Source organism: Mus pahari, chromosome 10 (assembly GCF_900095145.1).
Source record: "Mus pahari chromosome 10, PAHARI_EIJ_v1.1, whole genome shotgun sequence".
Taxonomy (NCBI): Eukaryota; Metazoa; Chordata; class Mammalia; order Rodentia; family Muridae; genus Mus; species Mus pahari.
The window spans coordinates 80672105-80699331 of NC_034599.1; the positions used below are offsets into that span (position 1 = coordinate 80672105).

The following is a 27227-nucleotide window of genomic DNA, read 5'->3' on the forward strand; positions in this document are numbered from 1 at the left end:
TTATTACCAGTTGGAAGATCTTCTGGGTATATGCCCAGAATAGGTAATAATTCTACTTATTTGGTTTCTTTTCTTTTTTAGTAAATTAAGGGAAAATAAGAAAACAGCCGAACTGATTAAAACTGCGAATCTTCTTTTTAATTCCTTTGAACCTTATTATATGTGGGATTACATTGCACGCTGGTTTGAAGAATGTTGTCGGTAGGTTAAATGCTTCATTTATTACAGTGTAGTAATATCCAAAGCTAACGTTTAGCTTTTTTAAATGTTCTTTTACATTTTACTCCTACTGAAAACTGTTAATTACCCATAATCTAAATTTACCTTGTCATCTAGGATATAAAAATCATTGGTCATATAATGTTAGAACTACAAAAGAGGTTAGAGGTAATTATTCACTTAGCAGTCCAGATGAAAGCGTTCATTTTTCTGGCCTGTAGCAGTCCCTCTGTTCTTGGCTGTGGAGAAGAAAGCAGCTTGCCTCAGCACACTTTCCAGACGTATTCCTTCTCACTTACTAGTAGAACTACTGTGTGTTTTCACAGACTTAGAAGCGTCCCATATTGTCACTGAGGAACAATAATAAATACCTCACACCTTAAGATAGAAAGCTTAAAATCCCTAGGGTATTAGTGAAGAAGAGTGATGTCTCTATTTTAACTCTCAGCTCAGCCCAGTTCTTTTGCAACCTAATTAACTCCTAAAGCATGAGGAACACGGAATCAAAAAGTAAGCATGCCCAAGCTTGAGTCTAAAAGCATTTAGAACGGAGAATGTATGAATCCCTTTAATTATGCAGAGATTACTTTCTTGTCTGGTTGGCCGATGTTGAGGACCCAATTGAAAAGCATTGTTCTAGGCCCTGACCTCAGGCACTTTATAGTAAACAGGTAAGGCACAGATATGTCTGCCCCAGGAATAAGTTAAAAATTGAAAACGCCTCATAGGTTAAGGTATAAGGATGGAGGAGATTTATGAGTATCTTTCTCACCTTGCTATATATACTCTGTGTTTTCTACACATATATCCACCCTTCTGTATTAAATAATTTTATATTCACAATGCACAACCATGCTTTTTAAGCTAACATGAACTATATCTTGAACATTCACTCTCTTTTGTGCTGCTTAGCCTTCATATCCTTCCTCCTCTGCTCTTCTGGAATGGTCCTGCCGCAGGGTCACTCACCACAGTAGCCTTCACTCCCACAAAGTGCTCCTCAGAATCAGCCATCCCCATACTGTCCATTGGTTTTATTTAATTCTCTACCTGTGTATGTTTCTTACTGGTCAAAGATTGTATAATTGTATCTTGAGACTACAGGGTAGTGTTTGACCAAGTATGATTAATATGGGTTAATAATCAGTGTTTCTTGAGTCTCATCTTAGATCCAAAGAGACTTCTTGTAAAACATGATGTTTGGTCTCGGACCTTGAAGGACAGTTATATTACAGATATGAGGAGCGTACATTGGTGTAACAGCAATCTAACAGAGCATGTTGTAAACCAAGTGTCTCAGTGAAGAAATCAAATTTAAAACAAAACAAGACAAAACATCAATTTCTACCAGGAAACACATCCACAGTGACACAGTGCAAATCTCAATAAGTGTGTTACATTCAGAACATTTGGAATCATGGGGTGAGATTATAGGGACCTCATTTTGAGACTTTTCCATAGAAGCAATGTGGCCGTGTCCTGGAGCAGCAGGAGTGAGCATTATTGTGTGTCCCAGTCTTGATTTGAACCTTATTGTTAAGGTGGTGATGTAGTCACATGTTTTTCTATCTTATGATACTGTGTTTGATAAAGTCAATTTTTTTTCCTTTCTAGGAGGACACTACATGCCAGACTTCAGGTTGGACCTGGAGACAGTAATGATTCGTCTGAGTTACAACTGACTAATTTCTGCTTACTGGTGGATTTTTTGTTGGATATTGTCTCCTTGGTAAGACGATCTTGGTAAAAATAAAAACAAAGAATTTTAAGAGCATAGTTTATATATTTCGTGATGAACACAAATCTCATTAACAGATAAATTCCATCTTTAAAATGAAAAGCTTTTTCTTTGGTATAACTTTTTTCCATAACATTTTCTAAATGTTTTTGTCTTCTTAGCATGTATATATAGAAAACATAGACTCTACTTCCTAACTGCATGCTGTAAAATGTTTACTGGGTGGAATGCTAATGCTGCATTTGTATTTGCTAACAATTCTTTCTGTTACGTGAAGACTGTTGGAAATGTTTCCCTTGTGTTTTCTCTCCTCAACTCTTTGCTTTCTCATTTTGAAGCCTACTAGAAGTATGAGGGTGCTGTGTCAGGTATGGCATTCAGCCTGTTTATATTGACTGATTTCATTCACTTCCATTAGAATCTCAGTAACATAGCACATAAAACTGGGGTATTGAGTTATAAATGCTTGATGTACTTGGATTGAGAATTGGTGGGTTGGGGGAGGGGGTATGTGATGATGTGTTTCCCCGTATCTATGCCTGTAGAGGCAGGAGATCAGCATTGGGTGTGTCTTTCTTAATCACTCTCCACCTTATTTTTTGAGACAGGGTCCCTGAAGCTTGCCAGTTAGATTAAAGTGGTTGATGGTTGCCCTTCAGGAATCTGCCTATCTCCCTGTACCCTAGCACCGGGATCTCAGATGTGCACCACCTCGCCTGGCTTTAATGTGGGTGCCAGGGATCCGAACTCAGCTCTTCATGCTTGCACAGCAAGCACTTTACACACTGAGCTAGGTCTACAGACCTAGGAATAGAGATTTTATAAGTCATCAGTATTAAAATGCCAATGAACTCTTTTAGTTAAAAGCATGATACCTGTAAAACATGAGCAAAAATATAGCCTTGTATAGATTAAAATAAAATCACTATGACTTTTATATTATTCATTAATATTTCCAACTTTCTTTTATTTTCAGGAGACTTATATTGAAATCCAGACAGAACACCTGCCCCAGTTACTGCTCAGAATGATTTCTGCCTTGACAAGCCATCTCCAGACATTGCGCTTATCTGAGCTCACAGATTCTTTAAGGCTTTGCTCAAAGATCCTTAGCAAGGTTCAGCCTCCACTGTTATCTGCTGGCACTGGAGGTGTGGTACAGTTTCCAAGTGGGCAGAACAGTACAGTCAAAGAATGGGAAGACAAAAAGGTAATTTCAGTTGGAGTTCATTTTTTTCAGGGTAGAACATTTTTGAGTTAAGTCATTTGAGTATCAGTGAATCTTTCTAAGGTCAAAGTGGTTGTGGTCATTGTATAGTTTGACTGTCTATGTTAGTAATTTGTAGTAGAAGTAAAATACATAGAAATTTTAGAAATTTAAAGTTTGCCAATTGTCACACTAAAAGGAATATGTGACATTGTTTTACTTAGCCCAATATAACACATGTATTATCATTTTACTATGTAATATATATAAAATTGATGTCAGGAAAATGAGTGTGATCCTTCACTTTTTTGTACTGTCTTCAAAATATACTGAACATTTTATTTTTAGAACATCTTTATACAACTATCTAATTTTTATCAAAAATTTTTGATCTGTATTGGTTTTATAACATTTGTATATGAAAATTTACAGTCATATCCAAGTTGTTTAAAACATGCTTTGTTTAATAATAGCTGTTATTGTTTTTATTTTAATTTTGAAACTTAAGTGCCTAACCACATTAGCTCCAATGTAAGTACCCAGTAAACATATGGGCATTACCTGTTTGTGTAAGAGGCTTATGTATACATTTTTTTGATTCTTTCATTACACCAAAAATTTAGCATGATTTTCTTGAAATTTAGAACCTTTTTTTATTTTCAAGTACCCATATGCTCAATATTCTTTAAAATTTAGTAAAATTAAACTTTTTTATACATAAACACATATCTACACATTCTTGTAATATATAATTTTAATGTCTTGTACCATTGACAAGCTTTAATACCAGTGCAGTTCTTATAGAAAAAAATCAGTGATTTAATTCTTTTCAGACTTATATTAAAATATCTTATCTAGTAAGAGCCAGAAGATAACTCAGTGAGTAAAAGCATTTGCTGTCAAGCCTGGTGCTTGAGTTAAATCCTCAGAATCTACAGGGTAAAAAGGAAGAACTGATTCACGAGCATTGTGCTGTGACCTCCACATACACACTCACACAAGCATATGTGCACAGTAAATAACTGCAAAAATAAAAACAATAGATCTAGTAAAGTATGGACAAAGATATTCATTTGAATTACATGTTAGTTGCATTAAATATGGTCACATTGGCACTATGTAAATATAAGTATTTGAAAAATCCTAGGGAATCAGGTTCTTTAATTTATAATTGTGTGGCTGTATAATTGCCTCTTTTCTTTAGATAACCTATTTTTCTTTCCTGCAAAATAAAGCTTGAGGAGGTATATACAACCTTTCCCACCAGCTGCTAACCCTGAAACAATTTTCTCATTATATACACATGTATCCTTGGTAATGCAATGAAAGTAGGAACTTTTACTAAGTGTAAGTATACTTGGGTTAGATTACATAAACTGAAAGCATTTTACTAATGCCTTTTGGCCTATGAAGTATGCATAATATATTCTGTCTCTACCATGTGTAGGAAAGTTTGTTGTTTTCCTTACATTGTGCTTCAAAAGTTTTCTTAGAAATAAAACTAAAAGGCATTTAATTAATGTTGTAGCTGAATAAGATTTATGGGAGTTGTACATGATACACTTAACCATTTTTTCCAGTAACATGGTCAATATGTGAAAATTTACATATTTATCTGAAGGCCTTTATTGATGATCATTAGGTAAGATAAATGTGACAGTGTTCAACTAAATGAAGCACAATTAAATAAAATAGTCTAAATGATAATGACTTGTTAACCTCGACTATCCTCCCATACCCATCCATCTTTCCATTCATCCTCTCTTCCTCTTTCATGCTGCCAGCGAGGATTTTTTTTCCCTCAAGTACAATGGTTAAAATCTTGGACGTAGGAAAACTGATAATATTTTCAAGCTGAGGCTATTTTCTAAATTCCACTTTTTCTGAGATGTATGTGAAGAGCTGCTACTTTTAACAGTTATGAGCCTAGTTTGGCCCCATGGCACTTGGTGCTTTTTATAAATTGTGTTGAGTGTCTACTCAAATGCCCAAAATGACCTTTCTATTTTTAGAAAGAAGTTTAACATAAAGTAATTATATAGCCACATAATGTAGCCTAAACCATAACTATTGTGCATGTATGCAAGTTTTAATTAGATTTATAGATAAAATTTTATTACATTAGTGTCATCCTTTGTATTAATACAAAAATAATTTTATAGGAATAAGCTAATGATGGTTTTATTATCTGAGTAATCTTTTTTTATAAAAAGCACATCAATTTAGATGGTGAATAGTCTTTCAAAGGAGAAAGGAAATAAGCCTAAATTTGATGATAAAATTTGATAAGCAAATAAATTGAGTTGCTAGCTTCTCGACTGTGACACTATCCTATGAAAAGCTGTGCTGTGCATAGTAATGCTGTGGTCACTGGAGATCGCTCTTGCCACGCCCTCAGGAGCCACTTAGCTTTGCTGCTGCAACCTTGGGAAAGTTGATTCTAACCTCCCTGAACTTCAGTTTTCTGTCTTTGAATATAGAAACAACTTGGTTCACCCAGTAGCTTTTAGGAACTACAGTCTCTGCACTTTTCACCCCTTTCCTTCAAGCTAACACATTAAACAAGTGGTTACACATGGAATTACAATTGAGTTAATCTGTATAGTTATTAGTGTAGGGACAAATTGGGGGTAGAAATGCAGGATGGAGAGTAGGAGTGTGACTTGGTCTAGCTGGGAATCAGTGACTGTTTTCTTGAATCAGAAATATCTGAGTGGAACCCTAGAGAAGTTGTTGGGATGGAGAAGCACGCACGTGACAGGAAGGAACATTGGCAGAGACCTTAAGACAGAAAAGAGCTTCATGCACTTAATGATGCGGTTAAAAAAGAGGCAGGGGCCAAGTTAACAGAGCCTTGTCTGCTATACTAAGGCTTTTATTCTTTGTCTTAGGAGGAATGGGAAGACAAAGAAGGGGAAAAAGGCAAATGCCAAAATAAGATACATGTTTTAGAAACTTACTCTGGCTGCAGTGTGGAGTTTGGATCTGAGAAACAAAGATGGATGTGGGGAGACCTGCAGTAGTGCAGGTGAGAGGTGGGGTTAAGCTGGGCCAACAGGATGTGGGTAAATGAAGAAATAACATTTAGGAACAAAACTTACAAGACACTGTAATAAGATAGGTAAGAATAATCAGATCACTAACATTGTGTGCTTACTGAGCGTAAGGTACTGTGCCAGGTGCCTTCTATATTCTATTATGTAATCCTTAAACTAACTATAAAACATATGAATTTTTTGGTATAGTAGTCCTTTTTATAAACACTCTCATTTCCCATTTCAATTGCCTATGAGTAGTCAATGGTGGACATAATGTGTTATAAGGAAAATTCTAGTAATAATTTGTAAGTCCTAAATTGTATGCTGCTGTTGCTTATAGCATAATGGAATCTTGCATTGTCCTATTCAGCATGTAAAACATCCCATTATCTGGCATAGGTGATCTGATATCTAACCATCTCCCTTTCTTAGTTATCAGATGGACTCTTTCTGTGTGCTTGTTGAAGCAACCCTTATGAAATAACTATGTTAATACTATAGCAAAGTGCCCACATCATTCATCTCATTTCTCACCACACTGTCACATCATCCTAAGAAAGATGACTCTGCTATAATAAGTTGTTTTGGAGAGTCCACATTTATGTTAGTCTTACTCTGTTGTAGAATTGTTGTACATGATTACTATTGTTAATCTCTATCTGTGCATATAGGAAACAGTCGGTTATGGAGTTTTCAGTACTAACTACAGTTTTAGGTACCTACTAAAAGTCTTAGGATATCCCTTGCAGATAAGGGGACACTGCTGTGTACAAATTAGGAAGTCTGGAGACTACCCAGTTCATTGCACAGACCTAGCTGGCTTAAAGCTCACACCCTTAGTCACCAGACTGATGAGGGTGTAAGGCGAGTTGAAAAGGGAAGAGTTGAAAAATACCAACAGTGACTTTAGGTTTCTATCTTCTTGGTTTTAATGAATGGTGGTATTATTCACTAGGAGGAAATACTAGGTCAAGCCTAGCTTTAAGTAGAAGAGTACTTAGTTCATGTATTAATAAGAAAACGTGGGCTGGAGAGATGGCTCAGTGGTTATGAGTACCGACTGCTCTTCTGAAGGTCCTGAGTTCAAATCCCAGCAACCACATGGTGGCTCACAACCATCCGTAATGAGATCTGACACCCTCTTCTGGTACATCTGAAGACAGCTACAGTGTACTTAGANATAATAAAAAATAAATCTTTAAATAAAAAAAAAAGAAAACATTTTATGATCTTACTCAGATTATCCTCTATCATAGTAACCAAACATATGATATGCACAACTTAATGTAAACAAAACCAGACAATAATTAATTCCACCTCTATTCCAGGAATGGTTGTCTGTCTGTATTACTGTTGTCTCTTTCTAGGTTTTTGTTCCCACTGGTCCAACTACCTAATCTATGATCCAAACATGATATGAGCTGAGTAACTGTTCACTAAAGAAATGTAGGTGTAAGGGTATATAATGACTTGTGACATACTTCAACAGAGATTCTCATTCATCTGGTCCCAAATATATCCTCTATTATATTTTATTTCTAATACTTAAAATGCAAGATTTTTAATTTTGTACTCTTCATTCTTTACATTATTTAGACATTAAGGAAGGTTCTTTAATGAAGAAGATTAAGTAGTCATTTGAAACAAGAATATAGACCCTAAACATTCATACATATATGTATTTTTACTTCAGAAACCTAACAAGCATAGTGAGTCAGGAGAGTTTTAGTTAGAATTGAGCCTGGGTAAGTAAAAAGACCTTATCTGAAAAACGAAGTTATTAAATAAAGCTAGACTTATTTTATGATAGAGTGAATGATAAGTACTTTGTGAATGAGTTTATTTGAATATATTCATTGGAACCCTATTACTGTCTGCTATTGATTATCAGCAAAATATTAATATAGGAACTCCTTTGATCTCAGTGTAAATTTGAGCTATGTGTATGAGTCTACAACTGTCTCTGAAAAGGCCATCCTTTCAGTTCCTAGTATCTATGCTCCTACTCAGCCATTTTCTTTTTTTTTAAATCAGCAGGTATCGTCAGTTTCTATGGAAAATCCTACTGAAGTATTTGAAGATGGAGAAAATCCACCAAGTAGTCGATCATCAGAAAGTGGTTTCACTGAGTTTATACAGTATCAAGCAGATCGGCCTGATGATCTTGACAGAGAGCTGAATGGACAGGGGACAACCACCATCCCAATTGGGAGCACGTCTTCAGAAACAGAAACCGCATCCACAGTGGGATCTGAGGAAACGGTCATCCAGCCACCTTCCAGCCTCACTCAGGGGGCAGCGGGCCGAAGTGGGAAGGCAGTACAGAAGACTGCAATGCAGTGCTGCTTGGAGTATGTCCAGCAGTTTCTTTCCAGACTCATCAACCTCTACATCATCCACAGTGATTCCTTTCCTCAAGCTTTGGCTACAGATCATCAGGGAGATTTCAGTCGGATACAACGGGAGACTTCAAAATGGGACAGGGATTCCCAAGGGGATGCAAAAGAAAGAAACATGCATACACCAAAAACATCAAAAGAATACCTTTCTGCCTTCCTTGCTGCCTGTCAGCTCTTCTTAGAGTGCTCAAGTTTCCCAGTCTACATCGCTGAGGGAAACCATACATCAGAGTCACATTCTGAGAAACCGGACACTGGTAGTTGTTTCTGCTCTTTTTATTTCTGTATTTTATGCAGCACGTATATATGTGTCTCTGTGTGCTCTTTATGAATTTCAATTATTTTATGCAGTGTGTGTGTGTGTGTGTGTGTGTGTGTGTGTGTTTCTCCTTCCACCACTTAGGTTCCAGGGATTGTACTCAAGTTATCAGGCTCAGTGGCAAGTGCCTTTCCTTTCCTCAGTGAACCATTTCTCCAGCCTGATGAAGTAGTCATAGAGTTGCTGTTATGGGATCATATGTGTGTGGCTTCCACATTTTGCAAAAAAGTTCCAAGTGAAAGTTCTGGAGAGATGATGTAACATTAATTTCACTACTTTCCTGTCTTATGATGTTACATGTTTCCTTTAATTTTTCATATGTAAGCTTGGGACAGTGGACCTTAGATAATATTTGTTGATAAAGTGCTTCTAAAGATAGGAAGGTAGATTGTATTACTTGGCACATGAAAGTATATATCTTTAAAAGGTGGCTTACTTTTTAAAGTTCTAACTATTTGAGACACCATGTTTTTAAAAGATGAAGGCCTGAAGTAGAGTTATTTGTCATTTTATAGTTAACGTAAAGCTATAGAAATGTTTAATGCTGTCTTTTGTTTCAGACTGTGAGCATGCCCACCCTCCACAGTGGCTCCAGACTCTGATGAGTGCTTGCAGCCAAGCAAGTGACTTCAGTGTTCAGAGTGTTGCTGTGTCTCTAGTCATGGACCTGGTGGGACTGACTCAATCTGTTGCCATGGTCACTGGAGAAAACATCAACAGCATGGAGCCGGCACAACCATTAAGTCCAAACCAAGGAAGAGTGGCTGTGGTTATTAGACCTCCCCTCACACAGGGCAATCTGAAGTATATAGCTGAGAAGACTGAATTTTTCAAGGTAAATGCCAAGAAATCCAGATTATATGTGTCTAAGATAATGCTTACATGCATGATACTTGACCTGGGGCACTGATGTAAGGGGGGGAAGAGTTTCAAGTAAACAAGAAGAAATCTCATTTATATAGTAGATATTTCCATCGTAAGTGGATGTGATCCTTTTTTTTTTTTTATAAAGCAAATCCGTATTTTCCTAAAAATCCATGACAAGTTCTGACTTTCTGAGTTTTTATTTTCTTTGGTGTGCTATGTCCTTCAAGAACAATAATGCACAGTCTGATTTATCACAGTGGTATAGGTGATTTCTTTACAGAGAACATCAAGTGGTTTTGAGCTCACTGCCTCATAGAGCTTGATTCTTTATACATTCAGGAGTTTTTAAACCCAATTTCAAGTCATTACACCTACTTGGTACGTCTGCTAGATCGGAGTCTATTCTATAATACTATGGTAAACTGAAGACTCTTGCCTTCTTATGGCATAGGTCAAAGATTATGATAGCACATGTAGCTCTAAGTCTGACTTCATAAAAGTCTATGGGCCTGGGATGTAGCTGAGTGATAACGCAGTTTTCTGGCATGTTTGAGGCTATGTTTCAATTCTCAGCACTGGAGAAAAGAGAAAAAACACTCATAAATAGGATATTTGAACTATGGATTATATTTTAGTCTATAATATACATTTATAAAAATTAGATTTGATATGAGAATGTGGCATATTGTTTTGGTGTTAGCTTTATTAAACATCAGTAAAGTAGTGGAAAGAGTTCTTTCTTGTTAGATTTCTGACTTTAAAAGAAACGTTAAAGGAGTATGAGCCTGGAGAGTTGCCTCAGTAGTTAAGAGCACTGTTGTTCTTGCAGAGAACCCAGGTTCAATTCCCAGCTCCAAATGGTGTTTACAACTGTCTGCAACCCAAGTCACAGTGATGCAACAAACAGTTCTGACCTTTATGGGCACCAGGCACACATGTGCTACATATAAATACATGCAAGCAAAGAGTCACACATGTACAATATGTCTAAAAGAAAAACATTTTTAAATATGTCGCAAAAGATTCTAAGGGTCCAGATAACCAGCAAGTGAGCAGCTGAGTTTTCCTTTTCTAAATTTTGTATTATGTAGTCACTTTTGCATCTTTTTCTGTAGCATGTGGCCTTAACATTATGGGACCAGCTGGGAGATGGGACACCTCAGCACCATCAGAAGAGTGTGGAACTATTTTATCAATTACATAATTTGGTTCCTTCTTCTAGCATATGTGAGGATGTTATAAGTCAGCAGTTAACCCATAAAGATAAGGTAAGTCCATCTCATCCTGCACACATGCGCAGTTGTCACTAGTGTGCTTGCATACATATACACACACATACAAGCTCATGATACCAAAAGATATAATAAGGAAAATTGTAACACCAGGCATCTGAAGAAGTATGTAGAGCATAACAGTAAAAGAGAATAATAGTGTTTGTTCTAAAGGAAGTGAGCTTAAATTCTAATTTCTTTTACCATATTCTCTCATAATTGTTCAGATATCACATTTTAGATCAAATCTTGTATTTTATTTACATTATATCTAAATCTAGACACAATCTAGATAAAATGATATACCTATTATTCTTAACATATAACATTTCTTTTTATGAATACTTACAAGCTCTGAGTAAAGATACCCATGAAAAAGTTCAAACAGTGTTGATTTTCACATATTTTTATTGGCTGATATAAATATAGACATCTTGCCAAACCATGTAACAAGCCCACAGGTAAAGCAAGCACTCTTCTATACCATAGAGACTCTTTTCCAGCTCACACTCTGATTGGGGGAAGTCAGAACAAGAACAGGAAGCAGAAGCCATGGAAGAACACTGCTTTATAGCCTGCTCACAGGCACAGGCTTAGCTAGTTTGCTTGCTTTGCTTTCTTTTCTTTTTTTTTTTTTTTGAGACAGGGCCTCTCTATATAGCCCTGGCTATCCTGGAACTGAGATCTACCATCTTCTGCCACACGCAGCTTTAACCAGTTTTCTTAAGTAGCCCACAATACTCTGTCTCAGGACCAGTCTGATCTAGACATTGCCTTGTCTGAGGTTCTTCCCCGATGACTCAGGGTTATATCAAATCACAGTAAGAACTAACCAGCAGAGCTAAGTGACCTTTTAGGTTTAATATTTCCGTCTATATGCAAATAATTTGTTTGATTCTACTTCTAAGTTATATAACATATAAAAAGTTTATTGCAGTGTGTACTTGAGTACTGTGGCCATTGAATATGGTACTTATAAATAGTTGTACTGGTTTTATTAAAATCACTTAATATCTTCAGTTGAGAGGAAAATAATTTAATCTCCCATGTTTCTCAGAAAATAAGGATGGAAGCACACGCAAAATTTGCAGTTCTTTGGCATCTAACAAGGGATCTCCACATAAATAAGTCATCTTTTGCACGTTCCTTTGACAGGTTGGTTGTACTTTATAGTCACATTATATAGTCATACGTCTTTATTTGTCTCTTCTTAACTTTTTTGTCATTTGGCTAGAGCATGATATGGGAAATTATTAGTTCTTTAGATAATCTAAGTTATATGGAATGACTTGATAGTGTCACCTAACCATCAGATTTTTATTTCTAATCTCTAGAGAACTAAGTGCCCTTCCTTTCATTCATTGGACCACTGATCATCAAGTCCCTGTCATGTGCCAAGCACCATTGTATGGTAGCAGGATGCAGCAGCACACCCAGCATTTTTGAGTCTATATTCACACTGTTGAAATATTAGTCATTCTCAAATTTCTGCCTTAACTGAAAACACTGGCAAATGCCTCCCATGGTTTCAAAAAGATCTAGTCTCCAAAGATGATTATGCATATCTAGATTAAAAGCAACTGGAGTTACTCATACTTTAGATATTAGGTTTATATTGATTCCAGAGCACATTTGTTCAGTATCAGAAGATAGCAGTCTTACCTTTAGGTCTTATAGAAGTGACACAAATCTAATTTTGATTGCAACCTAACGTTGGATTAGCCAGTATTTTTCAGCCAGTAGCACCATCTTCAAAGGAGCCATCTGTTCAAGCATATAATGAACTAGGCCTTGAGCCAAGTACTTTGAAAATAAGTTTCTAATTTGACAACCACCTGTGATAATCTGACAGATGAGTCAGTTGAGGTCCATTAAAGTTAACTTGCTCACCCAAGTCTCCACATGTTTGCATCTTGGATATTTGATTTCAAACCATATCTCAGACCTTTTATAGAGTGTCATTTCTTGAATTAAGCACATCATTTTGTCTCCTGAAGAGAATCGAGAGCAGAGTAGCCCATCATGAAAATAGCATTGAATTGCAGAAACTTTAGAGTATGATGATATCAGTGAAATTTGTTACTGATCAAAACTAAATAAAATTTGTGTTGTAAAAGTAATATATGCTTCAAGTATTTTTAAATGTATGTAAAAAGAGAGAAATATTTTATTAACTATCAAAAAATTAACTACAGAAAATTTCACATAATTAAAAGTATTTTATTTTTTGTTTTAATTTCTGGTGTTTTAGGTCACTGTTCATCATGTTAGATAGCCTTACTAGTTTAGATGGTTCTACAAGCTCTGTGGGACAAGCCTGGCTGAACCAGGTGCTACAAAGGCATGACGTTGCAAGGGTGCTGGAACCATTGTTACTGCTCCTGCTTCATCCAAAAACTCAGAGGGTTTCAGTGCAGCGAGTACAAGCAGAACGTTACTGGAGTAAGACTTCCTGTTATCCAGGAGAGGAAAATGATAAGCATTTCATGCAAAATTTTACCTGCAACAATGGTAAATATAACAAAGTATAATACCTCTAATTAGACTTAAGTTATTCAAATAAGTGAAATGTGACCATAACAGTACAAGAGAATTGTGTCTGGCATTTTTTCCCATATCTTATTTCCACCTTCCACATTTGTGAAAATCCTATCTAGCTAGATCAATATATGCTTCATCAGTAGCTATCTTTAGCTCTTGTGTCTCTCTAATAAGTTGACTCAGAGGAGGAATCGTTGAGTCAGAGACACTCTTCAGTTTTTATGGAAATACTTTTGAATTTGTTTGTAGTCCTGAAATGGCTCAGTAGATATTTCATGGGGAGGCATGTAATGCACACTTTATATATGAGAAGTTCCTCATCTATAAGGTAGAATAATACCTACTTTTCAAAGTTTTACTTTTTAACATTGGCTGTAGTCACGATTGTGACTTACTTATAGTGACTAGTGTATCTTGTTTGCTCTCCATTGTTGTGACTATGAAGTCAATGCTTTACAAAGTCTTGAGGAGAGCCCTCTGCAACCCAGGTCATTAATTAGTGCCTCAAAGACACTCAGGTATCTGTTCTCTACTTATTGACAGATCAACCTGTGAGGTCAGCTTATTTTACTAATGTTGTTGATGTTCCACGGGCTGTCACTTTAACTCCCACAGCTGATAAGTGGGCAAGCGGCAAGCTAGCATGCTTCTGTCCCACTTCTAGTGTGTTTCTGCAGAGTGCTGGGCTTTCTACATAGCTTTTATTCTGCTTTCTGTGGATGTTCTAAGAACTTGCACTGCCCTGCTTGTTGACAGAACATTCAGGTGGCACCATGCCTTCCAATCTCTAACTTCTGCTGAGTTCTCATTTCTCCTCTGAGATCAGTCTCGGGCTTGCCTGACATGCTAGGACTTCGTAGCATTTGACTTTACTATGCATACAGCCAAAACTTTAAATACCTTTTCTGAAACATAACAAGAGGTCTGTCCTGCATGGTATGAAATGAAGAAATGTGTCTGTGGTCCTCTTCCCATTTTAAAGTTCTCGCAGTTTCTGATCTCACACATGCTATAGTTCATAAATTTTTTTTTCTTTTTTTTTTTTTTTTTCTTTCGAAGAGACAGGGTTTCTCTGTATAGCCCTGGCTGTCCTGAAACTCAGTCTGTAGATCAGGCTGGCCTCGAACTCAGAAATCCACCTGCCTCTGCCTCCCAAGTGCTGGGATTAAAGGCGTGCGCCACCAAATTTTTGTTGAATTTGTACTGAAATCAAGGAAGTTTTTGATACTTTAAGCTATATATTATTTTACATTTTTGACTGGCATAAGTCAAGGGGAGTAACATAGAAGAAGGAAAAAGTAATTGTAACCTGTGATTTTTAAACAATATCTTCTTTTGGGGAAAAATGCAGTTTTTTTATGTTCTGCTGTTAAATGTGCCTTTGTCATTAAGCTATAAATTCTGATAGTCATCTGCATGATCATCTTACTTAAAAGTTCTAAGATAATAAACTAGAATTTTAATCATAGAATGTAAATACATGATGAACATAATAATTACAGTTTTTTTAATTGGTCTACTTTGTATATTTCAGTCATCTTAATCCCTTTTGTGTTTTCCTCCTTTTCTATTTGTGTCATACACCAGTAAGCCAAGTGCATCTCATTGCATCCAAAGGAAATGGTGAAAAGCCTCTTACCATGGATGAAATAGAGAATTTCAGTCTTACTGTTAATCCATTGAGTGATAGACTTTCCCTCCTAAGCACCAGCAGCGAGACGATTCCAATGGTTGTATCTGACTTTGACCTCCCAGATCAGCAGATGGAAATACTTCAGAGCTCTGACTCAGGATGTTCACAGTCTTCTGCTGGAGACAACTTTAGTTACGAAGTTGATCCTGAAAATGCAAATGCTCATGAAGATTCTCACATGGCAAAGGCAAGCTCCCCAGATGATGATGTTCAGCAAGTTGTCTTTGACCTGATATGTAAAGTTGTGAGTGGCCTGGAAGCAGAGTCTGAATCAGTTACATCTGAATTAGAAATAGAATCTCTGCACCCAAAGAATAGTGACTTAGATCCAGGTAAAGAAGCGACTAAGATTGAAGACCAGGCCTCTCAACACAGCCAGCATGTTTTGCTGAGCGATGACAGCCCTCGGTTTCTGTCTGTGTCTACAGAGGAAGGCTGTGAGTGCTTGGCCAATGGAATCTCCAGAAATAGCTCCTCACCTTGCATTTCAGGAACAGCACAGACTCTGAACGACTCTTCTATTTCCTCAGAAACCAAATCTAGACAGAGGAGTCACAGTAGTATTCAATTTAGCTTCAAAGAAAAATTATCAGAAAAAATCTCAGAGAAAGAAACAATTGTGAAGGAATCAGGTAAACAACCAGGTGCAAAACCCAAAGTCAAGCTGGCCAGAAAGAAAGATGAGGACAAGAAAAAAGCTGCAAGTGAGAAACTGAAGCAAACAAATGTTTTCTTCAGTGACGGCCTGGACTTAGAGAACTGGTACAGCTGTGGAGAGGGCGAAATTTCTGAGATTGAGAGTGACATGGGTTCTCCAGGTTCAAGGAAATCTCCCAACTTCAACATCCACCCTCTCTATCAACACGTACTCCTATATCTGCAGCTGTATGATTCATCGAGGACTCTGTATGCTTTTTCTGCCATCAAGTCCATCTTGAAAACTAACCCCATTGCTTTTGTAAATGCCATTTCAACAACAAGTGTAAACAATGCGTACACTCCTCAGCTATCTCTGCTTCAGAACCTATTGGCTAGACACCGAATCTCTGTTATGGGCAAAGACTTTTATAGTCACATTCCAGTGGATTCAAACCATAACTTCCGGAGTTCCATGTACATTGAAATTCTTATTTCCCTCTGCTTATATTACATGCGTAGCTATTACCCAACTCATGTCAAGGTCACTACCCAAGACTTAATAGGCAATCGAAACATGCAAATGATGAGCATAGAAATCTTGACTCTCCTCTTTACAGAACTAGCAAAAGTAATAGAGAGCTCTGCAAAGGGTTTCCCTAGTTTTATCTCTGATATGCTGTCTAAGTGCAAAGTTCAGAAAGTGATTCTTCATTGTTTGCTGTCATCTATCTTCAGCGTACAAAAGTGGCACAGTGAGAAAACAGCAGGTAAGAACATGGTTGCTGTGGAGGAGGGCTTCTCAGAAGACAGCCTCATCAATTTCTCAGAGGATGAATTTGACAATGGCAGCACACTCCAGTCACAGCTTCTGAGGGTGCTTCAGAGGCTGATTGTTCTAGAACACCATGTGATGACTATTCCCGAGGAGAATGAAGCAGGTTTTGATTTTGTTGTGTCTGATCTGGAACATATCAGTCCCCATCAGCCCATGACTTCTCTTCAGTATTTACACGCTCAGCCAATCACATGTCAAGGCATGTTCCTCTGTGCAGTGATTAGAGCTTTGCATCAGCACTGTGCATGTAAGATGCATCCACAATGGATTGGCTTAATCACATCCACTCTGCCTTACATGGGAAAAGTTCTACAAAGAGTCGTGGTTTCTGTGACACTACAGCTGTGCAGGAATTTGGATAATCTAATTCAGCAGTACAAATACGAAACAGGATTATCTGATAGTAGGTAATAATTGATTTTAGTTTTATTGTCAAGTTGGACACTAATTTAGCAATACAAATACAAAACACAGTTATCTGATAGATAGGGATTGGTTTTAACTTTGCTGTTAGTGACATTTTTCATGTATATGACTCCTTAGATATCACAGTTTGAATGGAACACAGGGTATAGCCCTGGCAGCATGGTATTTAGCTGCAAAAGATGCCCAGTTTGATCCCTAGCACCACCACAAAGAAACAGATCAAGCAAAATGAAATAGTCTTTTTCAGTATGTTATGAATATTATGTCATCTTTAGAAATAAGAAAGCTAAGCTCTAGTATTTTACTGAGAATCAATAAAAGAAAGCTAGGATAGAGATGAAAAGAAACGGGCCTTTTTTCTTTCAAGTATTGAAGTTAAATTAGATGTTCTTTTGACTCAACTGGTAAAAAGAACGGTTTTCCCAGGCCTTATCTAGTACCTTACCTAGACACAAATTAATTTGCAGCTGAAGTTAATTAAAGTTTAAAGTAGTTTTGCCCATCTAATTTTGTTTTCCTGGTTTGGTGGCAAATTCTGTATCTCAGCCTTACTCAACCCTTATCTGTGACTAGTTAGGCAGACGTGTAGTACTAGTGTCTGGTTGCCCTCAGCTGCTGTGCCTGGCAATCCCCAGTAGGGGAAGGTCACAGTGGCTCTATTTGTTTACTTTATATATTTTTTTCTTTAGCCAAAAAAGAGCTCTAGTGCAATTAGAGCAACTTACTTATAGATTAGGAAACAGTAAACTCCTGCATTTTCTTTTATTACTATTCTTATTTATTGAGTGCCTCCTGTGTGCCTGGCATGTGCCTGACATGTACCAGGCATTTACCAGTGTTAAATTTTAAAGTATGCTTTCATAGAACTTCTGCTGTACACATTTTTTTTAGGCCTTTGTGGGTGGCATCAATTATCCCACCAGATATGATCCTTACTCTTTTGGAAGGAATCACAGCCATCATCCATTACTGCTTGCTGGATCCAACTACCCAGTATCATCAAGTAAGACTTCATAAATATTTGTGGTCTTTTTAGAGACTGGCTTCACTTAGTAAGAAACTGTTTTTCCTCTGCTTAATAGCTTTTGGTCAATGTAGATCAGAAACACTTGGTTGAAGCGCGCAGTGGAATCCTCTCAATCCTTCACATGATCATGTCCTCTGTAACTCTGCTTTGGAGCATACTGCACCAGGCTGATGCTTCAGAAAAGTTGGCAGTTGCTGCATCCGCATCTGTTACTACAATCAATCTGGGAGCCACAAAGGTTAGACAATTCTCACTTTGTCTGAAGACCGTGTCTATTTGAGGAATTTTTTTAAACGTGTGGTTAACTTAGTGTATGTGACACTCCACCTAGATTAAGCAGTAAACCATTTTAAGGGGTGCAAACCAGTAGTTTCTTTAAGCAAATCTATAAATTGTGAAATTGTCACTATCTAGTTTTCTCTCATTACAGAAAAATTCCTGTGTGTGCTTGCACTTGCTCACTTTTCCCATCCCTAGCCTTAATCGACAGCTAATCCATTTTCTTTCCATATGTATTTGATTTTTCTGGACAGTTCATAGAAGTGAGCTAATACACTGTTTGGTCTTGTGTGTCTAGTATCTTTCATTTGATATGCTTTTGAAGTTCATTTTCACATGTTATGATTTTTTTAACCATGTGATACATTTTAAATGGACATTTTAGTACATGCTACTTTCCCCACCTCTACTCCCCAGGAAATAGCTGAGCAGTATGTGCAGAGAATGTAAAACTTTGTAATGAGGCCTGGTGTGATAGAATATGCTGGGAATTCTAGGCTGACAAAAAGGGAGTCTATGTTTCAGGGAGCCTGAGCTACCTGGAAAGTTTCAGGCTAGTCTGTGCTATATAGTAAAGCACTATCTCAAAAAAGTTCCATAATCTTTGACTTACTAAACTAATTTACAAATAAATTCTAAGATAAGGTTACATACAATGTGTATTACAGCATTAATTGCAAAGATGTTCCTAAATTATAATTAAAATAGTAGATCAATTTTTTAAGCTAAACAAAGCCAAATTTTAAGCTGTGTTTTTCTAAGCTGTGATTGTCATTTTAGTGACAAATAATTTGGTTAGTTTTTGTTTTTTCTTTTTAAAATCATGGTTCTAACTCCTCCTTAGGCAGGGTCTTATATATAATAGCCCAGACTTGCCTGGAACTCCTGATGTTCCTGCCTCAGCCTACAGAATGCTAAATATGCACTACTATGCTCACTGACAGCTATTCGCATTGTTAAAGGCATCCCTACAATTACTGAATTAAATGTGTCATCTAGCTGTTAATGTTTATATGTTTTATTTTACTTGTAAAATGCTTACATTATTTTAGAACTTGAGACAACAAATCCTGGAATTACTGGGACCCATTTCAATGAATCATGGTGTTCATTTCATGGCTGCGATTGCATTTGTATGGAATGAAAGAAGACAGAACAAAACCCCTTCCAGAACAAAGGTATTATATTCATAATTAAACATGTAATACTTTTTTTTCAGTTAGTAAAACCATGCCTATTTATTTCATTTTCTCCGTGCTGATTTTTAAATTCTTTATAAGTTACACTGGAGAAATAAAATCTTGTCTACAGCTCTACATAATGATTTATTGTCTAAAATTTTTATTAAAATGTGATATCAAGTGTGAAAGATTCCATTTAAGACTGGAAGAATGGCTCAATTCTGGAGCACAGGCCTTGCATGCACAAACCATATGTTCAACCTCAGCACTGAAAAAAAAGGTGTGAGTGAGTGAGATAAAGAAATTAGCTATGACATCAGGCCTGCCACTGTAGTCGAAGGAGGATTATAATATTGCATTTTTTTTTTTTTTTTTTGGTTTTTTTTCGAGACAGGGTTTCTCTGTATAGCTCTGGCTGTCCTGGAACTCACTCTGTAGACCAGGCTGGCCTCAAACTAAAAAATCCGCCTGAATATTACATATTTTTAATCTAGTGATGGGTAGAAAGCAAAAGATTGGAGAGAGTTTTTATCTTTGTTTTTTTATTATCTGATGTCTTTTAAGTTGTTGTTGTCTCTAAGTGCAATCCACATGTTGGTTTTGACTGGATTGTATGAATGAAAATTTTGTTTACATTGTCAATTTGCAATCTAGAAAACATAGTTTTCTATTGGAAATAAATAAATCATTGTATATTAGAGTAGTAATGCTATTTAAATAATTTTACTTTCAAAAATCCATGATTGTGCACCTACCAATCTCTGACTTGTCATTTCTTTCTGATTCCACATAACACATACACAGATGTATGTATGTATGTATGCATGCATGCATTTTATCCTAAAGTAGAAAAAGTAAACATTTCTACCATTTTGCATTATTTTGCATATTAGAATTTAGTAGTAGAAACCAGAAGGAGGGGAAAAACCATTTATAAAATTAAACGTTTTCTTACATCTTAGTTCTGTAACAGAAACAAAGAAGTAAATATCTGAAGTGAAATATAAACTTAAAGATAAGAAAAATGGGGGAAATGAGTTATGAAAATTGGGATATGATAATTGATAATGTCTTCTTATAGAAATAACAAAATCATAAGAGAATAATATTATAGAAATAGTACAAGAAATTTCTTAGCAATGAAAGAAATAAATTTTCAGGTCATACTTATCACTGAAAAGATACTTGCACAAAATTCAGTGTGTCCTTTCAGAAACAAGGGAGATAAAGAGAAGATGCTAAAATCTTTTTAAAAAGAAAAAGAAGAAAGAAAAAACAACAGCAATGCAAACTGTCTCATTCAAAGGAGTAGTGGTAATACTTGACCCTAGCAACACTGGAACACACAGTTCCACAGCCAGTCAGGTTCTTTCTGAAGGCTCTTTCAGCCATGTGCTGTGCCAGCAGCGTGCAAGGCCACTAGTTCCCTCTCTATGCAGGAGGACAGACCTCACTCTGACCTTGGATACCAACCCTAGAGCCTTCCAGTCCCAGGCAGAGCAGAGCAATGTCCAGCAAGAATATCTGAAGGGGGTGAGGAGGACTGAGAGGAAGACGAAAATGTATGCAAGTAATTACTTAGAAAGTTAAGTATGTGACTGTAGGAAACTTGCCATTGTCAGAGCTTTTAGGGATGAATGAATCTTTGATAAAAAATGAAGTAGACTAAAATAAGCTTTGTAGAAACTCTGTAGAAAACAGCACAGTAAATGAAACATCAGGAGGAGAATCACGCTATGTGCCTTCGTGTCAATCTAGGTGAGATCATGATAGTTACTCTGAGGGATGGGACAAATGGTCTGAGAAAGTTAAATCTTTGTCTTCCGACTGAGATTTCAATTGCTCATATTTAGAATTCAGAGGGAGGAAAGCATAAAATAGCAAAAGTAGTGCTCTACAATCTTTGAAAACAATAGGAAGTAGTTGGCAGAATGGAGCTGGCTCCTTTAAGATACCCTTACATGTTGTTTTTCCCTATAAGATTTGTTGTGTTTGACTTTAATTTATCTTATTTATTTGTGCGTGCACGTCCATAAGCCATGGTCAGAGGACAACCTACAGGGGTTGTTTCACTCTTCACACCATTGTTGGTCCTGGGGATGGAACTCAAGTGCTGAGCCTTGATGGAAAATACATTTATGCATGGAGCCATCTGGCCAGCCCTGATTTTGATTTTTATGAAGTGAGATTCATGTATTGTTTTTTTTTAATTAATTTATTTTTTATACTCCATATTCCATCCCTCCCATCCTTAAAATTAAATTTTAACACAAGTAATCAAGGGACGTCTTTATAATAAGATGGGGGTCATAAAATATTCTTTCTGTGACTTCCCTTAAAAGATTTACACATGCACACCCTGCACAAATACAGTGACTGTGACGTGTTCTCCAGGTCATCCCTGCAGCCAGTGAAGAACAGCTTTTACTAGTAGAACTGGTCCGCTCCATCAGTGTCATGAGAGCAGAAACTGTTATCCAGACTGTGAAAGAAGTTTTAAAGCAGCCTCCGGCCATTGCTAAGGACAAGGTGAGGAAGCTTTGCTTTTCTTTGGAATTCAGTTTCAGAAATGGGGCTGATAGGTAAGAACTTTCCATAATTTCACTGTGATTGCTGTGCAGATTTCAGGGATTACTGTACAGCACTCTTAATAAAACCTTCTTTGAGTTCCTTACTAGTCTAACCCCTCCTGCAGCCAGTGATGAGCAAGTAACTGTTTTTCTCTGCATATGTACATCAGAAGCAGTCAGGACTGTGGGTCTAAATTCTGAGTAAGAAGTTTTGGCCCATTAAAGAACACAGACGTGAGAGCCCAGAATCTACTTTTAGGTTTCACAGCTTACTTGATACTTTCTTTTCCATTGTAGTTCTCAGTTCTATAAACTTCCATGGTTTTGTCATAAACACTGTTCTAGCGGGCAACATTTCTTGACCTTTATGATACTTTGCTTTGTGGCTCCAAAGCCAGGGGAAGAGGTTTTGGAATCCTGAGAGGTTAGAGAATGTGCAGAGTAGGAGACAGATGAGGCACTCAGCCGGGTAGGCAGGCACTGAGCACATGGCTTCCAGACACAGGTAAGCAAACACAAGCCAGCAGGCACACTGAGGTGAAGAAGCTCACGCAAGGGTATTGTTGTACAGAATTAACCCAAATGTGATATTTTGCCAAAAATGATTCTATAATGGATTTTTCTTCACTGCAAACTCTGGGTTCCCTGACATCTAGTTTCAGCTGTCATTATCTGGCATCCCATATCAGTGTCTTATTATCTAAACCTCTCTTGTCACTGTGACCTTCTGTTCACTTGAGAGGACCACAGGAAATAGATATAACAGTCTTTCCACTTAACATTGCTAGTCTCTAGATTTCTATTCTCTGCTTTTTCTATTCTCTTCTCTGCTACAAGTTTATAATTTTATAGATTTACTAACCATAAACATGAGACTCTGAACCATGCTAAACAAATATAACCATATCTTTAGGGATCATTACATATATCCAAAAATTTTAATTCTTTTGTTCTTGTTGAATTGCTGAAAGAAAAGGTATGTTTGTTAATAGTGATCTAACTGCGTTTGTTATAGTGCTAAGGGATCCAACTCAGGGCCTCATGCATGTTAGCCAAGTGCTTTGACACTGAGCTCCATCTCCAGCCTCTTACAAACTATTTCAGTGACTACCTGACTACCTGACTATTCTGAAAGTACCTCTGCTGTGTTTGTCATGAGATGTTGAGTTTGCTGCTTGATTCTGTGTAGTATTTTGAGGCAGATGATGAGCTTCATACACATGAGGGCAAAGAAAATAAAAATGTATCCTGTCCAGACTAGTGCTGCCTGTGCTGAAGGCATAAGCACCACATTTTGTGTGTGTGTGTAGTGAGAAGGAAATGTTTGAGGAGATAGCAGGAACAAGAAGAGAAGAATTGGTAAATGTCAGTGAACATCAATTTCATTTTATTGATTTTTCTCTTTTATTGACTTTTAAAGGTAGGTACAGTGTATTTTATGATTTATTCAATACTGTCTTTTATATTAATATTTCTTTATTAAAATTGTATATAGAAATACAAAGGTACATTTAATGACTATATTTAAGTGATTAAGAATTAATTTATTTTGGACTGGAGAGATGACTGAATGGTTAAGAGCACTTGTTATTCTTGCAGAAAACCTGAGTTCAGTTTCTAGAACTTACATGGCCCCTCAAAACCACCTCTAACTGCAGCTCCATAGGAGGGGATCCAGTGTCCTCTTCTGGCCTCCATAGACACCTGCCTGTATGCGTTGCATACATACAACACACACACACACACACAAACACACACACACACACACACACACACACACACACACACACACACACACACACACACACACACACACACACACACACACACACACACACACACACACACACACACACACACACACACATTTACTTAGGTACTCAAACATATAAACTAAAAGTATGTCTTAAAAGGTATTAATCGTTTTAAAAAGTTTTAAGAAGAATTAATCTTAGTTGATCTAACTATACTGATTTAACAGATGTGTGTACTGTAATAGAGTTATACACATGTAATCTAAAAATCTCAACCTAATTCTGATATTATCAAATCTAAGGTGCTTAAAAATGCATCTAGTTGTGATGCTTTCAGAGTAAATGACCATTGTAAAAAGATTACTTTTGATAAAGACAAGCCTCTTCAGCCTTCTTCTCATATATCAAAACTTGGTCATCTATAAGCCATCTTTACCAGCCCTTTTGTCTGTCTGGTTTCTAAGTTTTAAATAGCTCCTGTATTATGAATTTTCCCTACTAAGTCAAGGAAAAGAATTGCATGTTTTTTAAAATAACAAACCAGTATTTGAATTTTTATTAAAAACTTACAGAACAAGTCAGAGTAGTTGCCAATAGTGAAAAAGCAAAGGCATCATTTTGCTTCACTGTAACCCTCACTTATTTTGCTTATAGAAACATCTTTCTCTGGAAGTGTGCATGCTTCAGTTTTTCTACGCTTATATACAAAGGTAAGTTGCTCATGCAGACCTCTCCATACTCTGTTGCCACGTGTAAAGCTGAGGAAGCTACAAGGAAACGGACTGGAGTTCTTTCCAAAAGTAGTGAGCTTGCTCTTGCTGTAGTTTCCTCTGAAGGAAAAGGAAGAAGCTCTGCAGAGAAATGTGGCTAGTAGTGGGAGTCGTGGACATGCTAATAAGCTGTGTAGATCCTACTCCAAAGATGTAGGTGAGTGTAGGATATCACAACAATATGTGGATATTAAAATACCAAACAACAGGAAACTACCTTCTTGAAATCACATTCACTGCCTCTAAACTGATTACTGTTTTAGTTGAGAGGTGAATGTGCACCAATCTACTTTGATTCCCTTTAAAGTAAAAAAATGCTGGGTGTGGCATTGCATGCTTTTAGTACCGGCACCTGGAAACAGGCAGGTAGATCTCTATGAGCTTTAGGCCAGCCTGTTCTACACAGTGAAGTTTAGGCTAGAGACTTTGTCTCAAAAAAAATTAATAACTCGAAACCATCTTCATGCTTGGTATTCTCTTTTGCTATTAGCTGACCCTGAACAGAGGCAGTGTTCTAATACAGTTCTTCCTTAAGAGCCTGAATCTTAACCTTCTCCAGTGGAGCAACTGCGTTAATTTATGACTGACATAGATAAATCGGAGTTTTGGAGTATTTACATTGAGGGACTTGGAGAACTACTGCATAAAGCCCCTGTTTAGATTCAGGTCGGATTAAGATTGGACTGAAACAGATGGCACGCTCATTCCTTTACAGATGGAAGGTTGGTGTGAGGCATAGCTGGATATAGTTTAAAAGAAAGTGCACACCTTTAATCCCAGCACTTGGGAGGCAGAGGCAGGCAGATTTCTGAGTTTGAGGCCAGCCTGGTCTACAGAGTGAGTTTCAGGACAGCCAGGGCTACACAGAGAAACCCTGTCTCGGGGGAAAAAAAAATTAATGCAGTTATATTTTGTTTTTGAGAGTGTATGGGATAAGAGATCTCCATAGGAAATCTTAGGAAATCATGTTAAGTATTTTAAATGTGCTTCCTTTTCTTTATAGAAACTACAAGATTTTTAGAAATTATCTTCTTTCATAGTCTATAAAAGTTTAAAACTTCAGACGGCTTAGAGCATGTGTTAAGAACTGTAAGAAGACATGAGAAAATTAAAAGTTTACTGTGGCATCTATATATACAAACTGGTTTATCTTTCAGAATTCCAGTGCCAAATTTAGTGGACAGTTGGACATCGTTATTGGTCCTTCTAAAAGATTCTATACAGCTGAGTCTCCCAGCCCCAGGGCAGTTTCTTATACTTGGGTAAGTAATCTCTTTTAACATGTTATTTTAAACGATTAGAAACATATCTTAGTAGAAAAGCAAATACTTATTAGGCAAAAGATCCTTCTAAAAGATTCTATACAGCTGAGTCTCCCAGCCCCAGGGCAGATTCTTATACTTGGGTAAATAATCTCTTTTAACATGTTATTTTAAACGATTAGAAACACATCTTAGTAGAAAAGCAAATACTTATTAGGCAAAAGAACCCAAGTTAGTCTCCAACAGTACACACACACGCACACACACACACACACACACACACACATACACACACATGCACATACATATGTGTACATACATACACATGCATACATATACTTTTGATAAAAGTATAATCTTCCCTATCCTGTTTGCTGAAGAACATGTTTTGTGTGGCCATGTGACCTATCTATTCACAGGTATCTTGAGGTGTAGAACCACACATATAAGCTCTGTAAATGGAAGGGGATGGGGAAGAATATAGTATGTTTAGACATGTATAAGATGTAGAACACTTGGGACAAAACTGTTAAAACAGTCGTCATTTGGGATTTGTAAGGAAGCACTGTGGGGGGGAAAAATGGGCAAGTGTACGCACCATCCTAATAGAAACTGCACAGAAGACAGGTCCAGAACCCTGCACACAGGCTTTCTTTTTGTAAGTTGGAGTTTCTAGATCTATGCTAATAATACCTGATTGATTGGTAAATGCCAGTCACCCTTGCCTCACTAACAGTAAGCATTAGTTTGGGTAATGTCAAGTTTGAGAATTCATGATAGAACCCTAATAAAAACCTGGTAAATGAATCATAATAGTAAGAGTAAAAAAATAAAAAGCCTTTATAAAGTCAGGCAGGAAATGATACACCGAGACAAGCTACATCATCTGGTTTGCCAATGGTTTGTCACAGGCAGTAAAATAATAAGAATTAGGTAAAAAGAGATATGGGAGCTGCTTGGAAAAAACTTGACTTTTAGTGCAATATGAATGAAAGTAGTGAGAGAGATTGGCATGACTGCAAGATGTAAGGAGTCATGGGAGGGAAGGATGGTACTCAGGATTGGGGCTAGGAATTTCAGTAGAAGGTGATAAGGTGTGAACAACTGATGACATGTAGAAAACAGGAAAAGAAAAAAGCCAGGTGTGGTGGCACACGCCTTTTATCCCAGCACTTAGGAGGCAGAGGCAGGC

General features: G+C 37.0%; 1 protein-coding gene across 10 annotated transcripts in view; it reads left to right on the top strand.

Moving 5' to 3' along the window:
* Positions 1 to 27227, top strand: part of Dop1a (DOP1 leucine zipper like protein A) — a 92061-nt gene that overhangs the window by 41232 nt on the left and 23602 nt on the right. For 3 of the 10 annotated variants that reach the window (XM_029542729.1, XM_029542723.1, XM_029542726.1), the window contains exons 11-26: positions 82 to 201; positions 1834 to 1948; positions 2296 to 2325; positions 2934 to 3167; positions 8237 to 8861; positions 9481 to 9755; positions 10903 to 11055; positions 12116 to 12213; positions 13310 to 13569; positions 15187 to 17173; positions 18084 to 18195; positions 18275 to 18457; positions 19551 to 19676; positions 22074 to 22208; positions 24658 to 24713; positions 25931 to 26035. In XM_029542729.1, coding sequence (XP_029398589.1) covers positions 82 to 201; positions 1834 to 1948; positions 2296 to 2325; positions 2934 to 3167; positions 8237 to 8861; positions 9481 to 9755; positions 10903 to 11055; positions 12116 to 12213; positions 13310 to 13569; positions 15187 to 17173; positions 18084 to 18195; positions 18275 to 18457; positions 19551 to 19676; positions 22074 to 22208; positions 24658 to 24713; positions 25931 to 26035 — 4614 coding nt within the window. The remainder of the gene's footprint in view (positions 1 to 81; positions 202 to 1833; positions 1949 to 2295; positions 2326 to 2933; positions 3168 to 8236; positions 8862 to 9480; positions 9756 to 10902; positions 11056 to 12115; positions 12214 to 13309; positions 13570 to 15186; positions 17174 to 18083; positions 18196 to 18274; positions 18458 to 19550; positions 19677 to 22073; positions 22209 to 24657; positions 24714 to 25930; positions 26036 to 27227) is intronic. The other 7 variants (XM_029542730.1, XM_029542731.1, XM_021205946.2 and 4 more) reach the window with 5 other exon arrangements.